A 9,932-nucleotide genomic window follows, 5' to 3' on the forward strand; every position below is an offset into this window, starting at 1 on the left:
GTTTCACCAATAAGACGAGGAGATGCTTGTTTCTTATGTCCGATTTATAGTCTTATTGCTCAGAAGTTGCAGAACAGCACACCCGGTATGCGCAGTGGCGCCTGCACTTCAGAACCATGACTTTGATTGAACGGCCTGCATTTCAGAACTGTGGTTTTGATTACCATGCCGTAGGTGTGATTTCATGCTGACCTGAATGTTTCCATGCCGTAGGTATGTTAGTTTTCTTGTTCAAGCAGGAGAAATGCACAGCTGGGAAGTTTGAAGCATTGGTTCCATATGGGATCAGCCAAACTGCATATTCGGTAATGCAGAGGAAAATTAATTATTTAAATTAAAATTCAGATAATTCATACAGATCCCGTTCGTCGCTACAATTCTAATCAGCGAGTTGCTACTAGGTTCCCCATGAGCCCGCCACCAAGTTCATAGTGCTTGGCGGAGGAAAAACCCGCTTCTTTGGCTAACTTCTCCAACTCCTCTCCTGGAGAACAGATGAACAAAGAAAAGCTTGATGTAAATAAAGGAAGGTGATAAAATCGTGAATCAGTACATGGTCGTCGGTGAAATGGCACATACCACTCCATCGTTTGGAACAAAATAATTCACTATTTTCTTAAAAAAAGCAGAATGATATGTACATTTATATAATGCCACAGCTTTGCGCGTGAAGGAAATAGATGGTGTACTTGTGCTATCAGAGTGGGCTATGTAAGTTTTGAGATGCACCTTCCTTGTTTTATTCCTTTTACTAGGTACACTCTAGTTTTTTTTTGCGGGTAACTCTAGTTTAGTTCTTATATATGTTTTACTTGATGACGTGATATATTTTCTGTGTCATGGAAGTTTTCACAGGAACGAAACATCAAGTTCAAACCTGTAAGATACTGTGCAATCGAACTTTTCAAGTACTTGTACTCTTCAGTAAGTCCATAGCTACTAGCCAGAGGAACCACGACATTATTGATCGCCCAACTCTGTCAAAGAAAAATATCACTTTAGTTAGTCAGGATTGTAGGATCAGTTCCAAACATGTGACTACATGTGACTTTGCTAGAATGTCATGGTACAAGAGTAGATGATTGGTCTTTGTTAGGGAAGTTGAACAAACCAATTCATCTGTATCATGCGTCCAAGATGGGCTGAAATTTTACCTGTAACGATGCCGTGAAAAATGACGAACTCTTGTTGAAATCTAGAACAGATGCTCGTGATCCTGCAGCCCAGGAAAACCAAATCATGAGAATTCACGCTGAACTGGAACGAAACTTGAACCGTGCACCCAACCTGGTTTTAGGACTCTAAGGATCTCTCGCATTGCTTTGGGTTTGTCCACCACATTGCGCAATCCATAACCAACCGTAACAGCATCAAAGTAACGGTCTGTGAAAGGTAAATCAAGTGCATCGCCCTCGATCCATCTGCGAAAAAGCATGTCTTAGCTAGGTTGTTAAGCTGATCAAAAGAAAACAGTTTTGCTAAAGCACATCTAGATGTGCCCTAAGTATTGCACATCTAGACCCGAAAGAAAAACACGTTCTGCATATCCTCAGAAAAGCTCCAAAAAACTGCGCATGACAGGAACTTCAGAATTCCCAAGCTCTCACATTGGGGGTGCTCACTTGATGTTCTTGTAGCAAGCCTTCCAGCGTTGGTCCTGACGGCTAGCAGCAGTTTGCAGTTGCTGCCATGAGAAATCCACACCCATCACCTGTGACATTTGAGAGCCAAAAATCGCTTGGATATTCTGAAGTTCTGAACCCTGAAGCCAATCCGACATTTCAGTAGAGTACCAACCTCTCCGTCTAGGCCGACCTTCTGAGACAGAAGGAACGCCAAATCCCCGCTCCCGCAGCAGAGATCAAGAACCCGATCCCCTCTCTTCGCCCTGATGTTCAGAAAACAAAATTTTCCCATCAACCAGTTGTCTTCTGAATTCACATTACTGCGACTAGCACTGGGGATGTACATTGACCAAGAGACGCAGATGCGCTTCCACGTCCAGTGCTGCCCCAGGCTGAGCACGTCGTTGAGCTACAAGGAACGCGGCACCGCAGCGCTGTCGTCAGTACAGTACGTATTTGCCAATGCAGCGGAAAGGGGGAGGGGAGTGGGAGGCACGGACATGGTCGTAGACGGGGGCGATGCGGCTGAAGAGGGCCTGCCGCTCGTCGGCCGCGGACGAGCAGCGCACGGCGACGGAGCCGCGGGGGCGGTGTCGTCTTCCGCCGGCGTGCCTGGACGGCGCCGTCGCCCCGGCGGTCACGGGAATCGCCGCGGCTAAGGTGCCCATCGGTGTCCGTTTGCTCGCCCCCGCCACATGATTAGGATAGGTTAGTATGACTAGGTTTGACTGGTGACCATTGACTCTTTTGCCCCTGCCTCTGAAGCTCAACGATTTGGGAGCCCTCCACCCTCGCCGCCGCCGCCGCCGCCGCCTGCATCCCGGGGGAAAGCGAGGGTCTGGGAATGGACGTGGGGTCCTGCCACCTCGGCGGCAACGCCGACGCGGTGGAGTTCTGCCCGCACCGCCCCTTCCGCCACATCCTGGCGGCAGCCACGTACACGCTGCAGGAGCAGGCGGGAGAGGAGCAGCAGCAGCAGGACCGCGCGGGCACCGTATCGCTCTTCTCCGTGGACGCCGGCGCGGAGGACAAGTCCCGACGGCTCCGGCTGCTCAACACGGTGGAGACCGCCGGCGTCTTCGACATGAAGTGGAGCCCCACGGCGCCGCTGCTCGCGCAGGCCGACGCCCACGGACGCCTCGTGCTCCGGCGCCTCCAGCATGAAGACGGCTCGGACGAAGGTGCTGCTTGCTACTGCTGTTACTATCTCACAAGTAAATTTTGGTACAAAACTGTTGTTATGTTAAAACAGGGCCATGTGTTAACTGTTAAGTGTAACTGGTAGCATCTGCTGGCAGGCTACGTTTCATTAGAACTAGCATGACCATTTTTGGTTGCCAATGTCCATACGGAAGGCATAGTTTACTCTGGATTCAGAACAAGCTGTTTGTAGGCTGCGATATTCTGGGAAGATTGCCATTACCTTGTTGACAACTAGGGTAAATTGCTGCTGATTGATGATCAAAGTAAAGTTGGGTTCGTCTGCTAGTCTTCTCGAAATGCATTGCTCATATTTTTCATAATATCGTTGTTCGATTAAAGAGTTAGCCTAGTGAATTCCATACTGATGCCGGGAACTGATGTAGCTGTAAAGTATAATAAACACTTCATATATGTAATATCTTGATCATGTCTAAAAGTACATGTACATCCTGAGGGCTGATACAAGTGCTTTGTATGACCAAATTACACAGGTGTTGTTCTAACAGATGTGGTTGCTGGAAACATTTCTTCATCAATGTGCTTGTATGTGGACTGGAACCAAAATGCCGATTCCCTGGCCGTTGCATTATCAGATGGTTCACTGTCTGTGGTTCCCATGAGAGAGGACCGCCTGGAGGTATCAGAACAATGGACTGCTCATCAGTATGAAGTTTGGACATGTTATTTCGATCGTGCAAGACCACACTTGTTGTACAGTGGATCGGACGACTGCTCTTTCGGTTGCTGGGATTTGCGGGAAAGCCCATCGAATGCTGTGTTTCGGAATAAGAAGACTCATACTATGGGTGTGTGTTGCATTGCTTAGAACCCATTGGAGGGGAATATGCTACTCACTGGAAGCTATGACGAATTTCTCAGAGTTTGGGACATGAGATCAGTGGCGGAGCCAGCCAGCTGAAGGAGCCGGGGCAAAGTCTTTACACGGCGATGTTGCCCGGCATTTGCCCAAGTAATTAGTACTGCAAATCATGGTTTCTTTGCATTGTTTAGTGAAAAATGGCCGGAGCAGCCCGGGCAGCTGCCCCAGGTCGCCGGGAGCTAGCTCCGCCACTGCATGAGATCAATGATGAAACCTGTGAACGAGAAGTCCCTGAATTTAGGAGGTGGTGTATGGAGGTTGAAATATCATCCTAATATTGCAGATGTCGTATTGGCTGCATGCATGCACAACGGTTTTGCCATTGTTAAAGCAGGGGCTGGAGATGCTACCATAATGGAAACATATTGCAAGCATGAGTCCTTAGCATATGGTGCAGATTGGCAGACAAGTGAAGCAGCGGAATATAACACGAATTCTTCAGTTATCGCTACTTGTTCATTTTATGACCGCCTTCTCCGTGTGTGGCAACCAGAGAACCTAGTCAACCACCCAACCTCTAAGGCGTAAAACATCATTATGCCCAGTTGAAGTATCAATATGGCATGGACCAACCTATTCCCTGAATGAACCAAATTGATTTCATTCAGGTAGCTCTGTGAATTTATGTTAATTTATTTCAAATGATGAGCTTATAGTAGTATGATGTCTAATTTATAGCTAGGCATTCACAGTAATCAGTATTCGTTGTAAGCTTCCACAAAACTTTGAAGCTATCTGTTCATGTTATTTGAGCACAAACTGTTTTGAAGTTCATCTGGTGACTGGTGCATAGAAGTGATGATTCAGCACCAATCTAGACATCTACCTGGAAGAGCCTCTGACTGAGCTTTTCGCTGGTCATAAACTAATAATTCTGTCTGAAAACTTACAGTATGCTGTACGCAGTGCTTTCTTATTTTTCTTTTTCATCACATTCTGATAACGGCTGGAATGGTTACCGATTTTACTTTTCCAGTGCATGCACTGTTGCTTATATTAACCTACTGCGCAGTATGGTCAACATGCTAATCACGATTCTTAAAAGTGTTGGATCATTGTTTTTCTTGGATGAAATTTGAGGTGTTGGGTAGTTGCCACAGCCTCAGCGGGCCAAAACAAGGGCAAAAAAGTTCTTAGTTACTTTTCTGATAAGTTTTGTTAGTTGCTTTTTTGATAAGTTAAAAATATATTGCGGTCTAGTGGATCTTACTAAGTTACTAGTGACTCATGAAGCAATACTCATACCACACTTCAGTAGAGCTACTTTATTCTTTATCGTTTGCATTTTCCCAGAAAGTTCTGAGTCTTGTCTTTGTGCTAATCACACATGGCTCAGAAGGCAGAACGCAGAACAGATCAACTGGTCCAGTTTACAGAACTGTTCTGCTCCTATCGGTGAAAATAATGAAGACATGAATCAATTTTGACATGTACTTGACTGTGGTATAAATAACTATGGGTAATATTTGAAGATAACCTCAAAGGATGCTTCAATTTGTTTGTGACTTGTTCTGAATTCATTAGAGGCAAATCATCTACAGTAGAATGAGATACCTTGGTAATAATGGACAAGATGAGATCTGTGTCACTTTGAATAAGCGGGAATGCTGGTTGGCATGTCAGAGAAATAGAATAATGAGAATCATATGGTTTGCTTGGGATGATAAGCGAAAAAAGCTCTAAGGTTTCCCTTCCTGCATCCTTCTATCTGACACCACTAAGTACTAACTGTGCACTAATCAGAATTATCTGTTTCTACATCAGGTCACCAAGAATAGCTGTATTCCGAACATGAACAATAAAGATAGTGATGTATTTAGTCTTATATGTAGCTAAGTAACCTTTGATGTTTTCTGACCTTTTTCCTTAAAAAGGATTCAATATCAACTGTTTGTTTAGGTTAGCTACCGAGGGGACTTGAATTTTATTATGCTAGAATGGCTTACACTAGCTGGTTTAGTTGTGCTCTTAGGCCTTCCCCTGATGGCTGACATGCAGTAGGTATGTTAATCTACCCTTTAGCTGAGCCTTATAGTGTTGTATTGGATTCATCCCACTGATTTGCACGAAGCATCTAGACCCAAGACCTAAGAGGCTAGTATGTGACAATTTATTGCTTGAATTTTCATTGTAGAGAATCTGATTTACTGTCTGACATAAAATCTCTAATTTGATCCTACTCATCTTTCAGCTCTGTTGTATTGAATTGACAATATAGTTGACTTTCCAGACCTTATCTGCTGATGTCATGACCTCCTTTGGTTTCATCATGAATGGCTACTCAGGGGATTCTTTGACGTGAAGGGGGTCACCCCTACATGGCTAAACCTAATTTATGGATTAGTCTGGTAAGAATATTGTATCTATGTTCCAGAGTTTATCTTTCTAAGTAAACACGGGACGTTATACATCTGTTTTACTCTCCTTAAGCACGACACACCTAATTTCCAACCCTGAACATGATATATATTTTTTGAACGGAAAATTATAGGGGAGGCTCGACAGTACAAATTTAGTAAAACAAGTACCCAACTTTGTACTAAACCAGAGACAAGTAATATGGATCGGAGGGAGTAGTAATATTTACAAGAGAGGGCTGTACAGGGGGAGGGGGAGAAGAACTGCTAATCTGGTAAGCCTGCTCATCCTTCATTCTGTAAGAGAGAAGGAAAGGGTCTCTTTTAATGAGAAAAGGCCAGGAGGCTAAACTAGGAGGAATATTATGAAAAAATTCTAGCATTTCTTTGTTTCCAAATGTTCCAAGCTGCTACAAGAAAGGCTTCTCTGGAGAGAGGTTTGCTGAGAGGAAGGAGCAAGGTAAAGATTAATTGAGGCCCAGCAGCCCCTGCTGAAGGAGCAGTTCCAGAAAATATGATCACGAGTTTCAAGGGTCCTCGAGGTACGCAAACGTAGCTGGAACCGCCATTCGTATGAAAGTTATTAAACTCAATTTGATAAAGCTACCTGGCGAATAGGAACAGTTTCGAGTTTCTGGTCTATTTTCTTTTGAGAATCAAACCTCTAATGGGTTTTTGCTACCAGGAGAAGGGAATGGCCATGTTGATGGGGTCGTCTTTCAAGCATGTCTTGAGTATTTAGTCTGTGTCATTAAAGAGCAAACAGGCAAAAGCTTTGAGTTTGGCTGAGCATTTGGATTTCCACATCCACGAGAAGATGCTGTATATTTGGTGGCATAATAGCCATTCCCCAATTAGTCAGCTCTACAGCAGCTATATGAATTACCCACATAACCATTGGTAAGAAGTAACTAACTTGGTTTAAAACATAAATCTAGTATCTATTCCCTGTCTGCCTGCCTGCCTGCCTGCCTGGATTTGATAGAATCAACCAGGCACAGCATGTTCCATGGCCATCGCCAGTGGTAACCAATCAATCACTATGGTGGGAACCACAAACCTTGGTTCTTGTCTCTGACGTCACTGATTGGTGCATTTCTGTGAGGGCACTCACTATGTGCATCCCTCAGCCATCTATTAAAAGAGCTAACATTCAGAAAGTTCGTTGGATTGCTCCACTTGATTGCGGCCAACGATTAAATCCCACTTTGGTGGAGCAGTGGAGCCCCACGATTGGTGGTAGTGATTTCCTTGCTGTCGTACTGGGAGCACCTGTCCACTGATTATACGTACTAGTTGATTTTTTGGAAGATTTTAATGTATATCCAGGGATGGTCCAGCTAGGACTCGAGAGTGCTAATCTAGTAATCTTACTTGGAAGTTGGAACTGAGATCTGGTGATCATGTCAACTTTAATAGCATCGAGATGGGAGATGATTTAATTAGATAGAGGACTTTCTAATCTACACTCCAGGGTTGGGAAATGCAACACTTCGGATAAGCATGAAGTAGTGGCTGAATAGGAAGGCCACATTGCTCTAGCTCCATATTCTTAAAGGCATAGCTTTAGAGGTGGAGTGTGCTTCTTCAGCTTTTTGTAAAGGCTTAGGCTACCTTTATATTTTATGGTAGATTCAGCCCACATGATCAGTTCCTGAGTTTTATATTTGTTGGTAAATATCTCTTGCTGAAAGCACTGCTCGGCGAGGAAGGACCTATTATACGCGCTATTGGATAAAACTGAAAGGTCTAATGTCAATGGAATTATGGGACAGCTAGTGAAAATCGAATGACAAATCAAAGAGATAATGAGGTAGGATCTGCATCTAGTGAAAAGAGATATGAAGTTTACGAGTATAGATGCCCTGGAATTGGATGTTGATCATAGCTTCTGAAGTGCCTTTTGTAAATGCCCTCCTTTTTACAATGTAGGTTTTAACATTGTTCTCGTGAGTAAATAACTGCTTTTGATAACAGTGGGCCTGGGAGTGGAATGGGAGTTTCTCTAGAGAGAGAATGTAGATGAAATTGACATGTAGCGAGGCAACAACGACCTCATTGTGAATCCCAGCAATTGAGCACTCGACACAGTAAAGTTTAGTTTACTCTCATTGTCCTTTCTCCAATAATGCATTGTACGCTGGCCAATTTAAAATGCCACCTTGCAGATTCTAGGTCCTTGCACTATGATTTACCTGGCAAAGCACCTGCAGACATCAGCATCCTCACGAGCATATAAGGCAACCCTTCCCTCTCCTCTTGTCCACAGCCCCTACCGACTATGGAAGGCGCATGGCTCGAGCATCTACATGGCTCTTGAGAGCGGAAGCAGGGTCGGGATGAACCGCAAAGCTGAGCGCTTCAGCTTTGCGGTGCCTCTCCTGACCTCCCAGGTGGTCGCCTGAGGTACGCAAGAATCGGCAAGTCACAAAACGGCAATGGTGAACTCCGGCAGGAGTCCACCCCCCTTTTATCCTTTTCTCTCCATTCAGTTGTATCAGGTGGAAGTCGAATAATCGGAAGTCTCTGTGTGTGATGAATCAATGGATGCTTCAAGTCCATGTTTTGTTTTTCTCTTCCTTTATTATGTGTACTCTGGAAACACTACTATAAATGGCTGATGTTCATCTAGCAAAACCACTTTATGGTGTCTTGTTTGATTCTCTTGTGTCGTCTTTACCGGTTAACTTGTTATATATGCTGCTTCGAAACAGATTGGTGTATGCTGTCTGTGCAGAATACACTGCATATTTTGAACTCTATGGCTCTTTTAAATACGTTGACCCTACAGCGATCTGTGCTGCTATAAACATAATATTTACATGATGTACTCCAAGGCAGACATTTTCCGGAATTTTTTATGAGCTAAAAAACATCTATATGAAAGATGGCAATAAGATCTAAAACTGAAAAGAGAAGGGGAACAAGTGATGAAAAGGTTTCCCCCTTCTGGCTGTCTGGGACTTTAGCATATCTTGTGGACAAGTCCTGATTGGTACAACAACAACAACAACAACAACAACAACAAAGCCTTTAGTCCCAAACAAGTTGGGGTAGGCTAGAGGTGAAACCCATAAGATCTCGCAACCAATTCATGGCTCTGGCACATGGATAGCAAGCTTTCACGCACCCCTGTCCATAGCTAGCTCTTTGGTGATACTCCAATCCTTCAGGTCTTTTTTAACGGACTCCTCCCATGTCAAATTCGGTCTACCCCGCTCTTTCTTCACAAGTCCTGATTGGTACACTGAAAAAAAAATTCAGCCATGGTGCAAGCCAATGATGATCTTCATTTGTTCCTTAACGAGATTCTCCTGTTGTGTATTTAACGAGCTACTGTAGTGTCAAAAACGCTCTTATATTATGGGACGGAGTGAGTAACAATCAAATCCATGCACATAATATACTAAGATACGAGCTCTCAACTTCCGGTATCCAGCTTCACATGTTGCATCAGTTATTGCGGCCTCCTATTTACATGAACTGCCGGGGAAGAACATATCTAAAATGCCGCCGCCTTGTGATGATTATTAGCTGCTAACCGGGTCTAACTAACTGAATGCAGGGATTCCTCCAAGTTTATCCACCTCTAATCACAGAACTGAACTTCGTGAACTACCTGTAAACTCTATCTAACCCTTTTGCAAGCTAAAAGGACAAAAAAAAAAGAAATCATGTAAGAGAAAAATTCAATGTATGTCACTAAACTTGAGCCGGGTGACAGTTTTGTACCACTACTTCAAAATACTCTAACTATGGTCCAAGTACTTGCGCAAGGGGTTCACTTTGATCCATTTGTACGATTTCGTGTACGTTTTTGCTGACTTGGCCGAGTCGGTGGCCGCCAGCTCGCTTTGACCGCCACCT

The 9,932-nt window shown here is 44.1% G+C and overlaps 2 protein-coding genes and 1 long non-coding RNA gene across 3 annotated transcripts; 2 read left to right on the forward strand and 1 right to left on the reverse strand.

Moving 5' to 3' along the window:
* Window positions 1–285: 285 nt before the first annotated feature.
* On the reverse strand, window positions 286–2,338 carry LOC123189751 (2-phytyl-1,4-beta-naphthoquinone methyltransferase, chloroplastic). Its single transcript, XM_044602243.1, has 8 exons — window positions 2,126–2,338; window positions 1,970–2,034; window positions 1,798–1,888; window positions 1,623–1,711; window positions 1,288–1,421; window positions 1,155–1,216; window positions 878–977; window positions 286–484 (listed from the first exon to the last, which is right to left on the reverse strand). The coding sequence occupies exons 1-8, from the start codon at window positions 2,291–2,293 to the stop codon at window positions 384–386; spliced, it is 810 nt and encodes a 269-aa protein (XP_044458178.1). The 5' UTR covers window positions 2,294–2,338; the 3' UTR covers window positions 286–383.
* A 131-nt stretch (window positions 2,339–2,469) lies between these two features.
* LOC123189752 (diphthine methyltransferase) lies at window positions 2,470–3,889 on the forward strand. The gene is made up of 2 exons (XM_044602244.1): window positions 2,470–2,806; window positions 3,320–3,889. The coding sequence occupies exons 1-2, from the start codon at window positions 2,470–2,472 to the stop codon at window positions 3,652–3,654; spliced, it is 672 nt and encodes a 223-aa protein (XP_044458179.1). The 3' UTR covers window positions 3,655–3,889.
* Window positions 3,890–4,238: 349 nt separating this feature from the next.
* On the forward strand, window positions 4,239–8,725 carry LOC123189753 (uncharacterized). The gene is made up of 2 exons (XR_006495976.1): window positions 4,239–6,607; window positions 6,751–8,725. It is a non-coding gene; the product is annotated as an uncharacterized lncRNA (long non-coding RNA).
* Window positions 8,726–9,932: the final 1,207 nt, after the last annotated feature.

This window comes from Triticum aestivum, chromosome 2A (genome assembly GCF_018294505.1).
Source record: "Triticum aestivum cultivar Chinese Spring chromosome 2A, IWGSC CS RefSeq v2.1, whole genome shotgun sequence".
NCBI lineage: Eukaryota > Viridiplantae > Streptophyta > Magnoliopsida > Poales > Poaceae > Triticum > Triticum aestivum.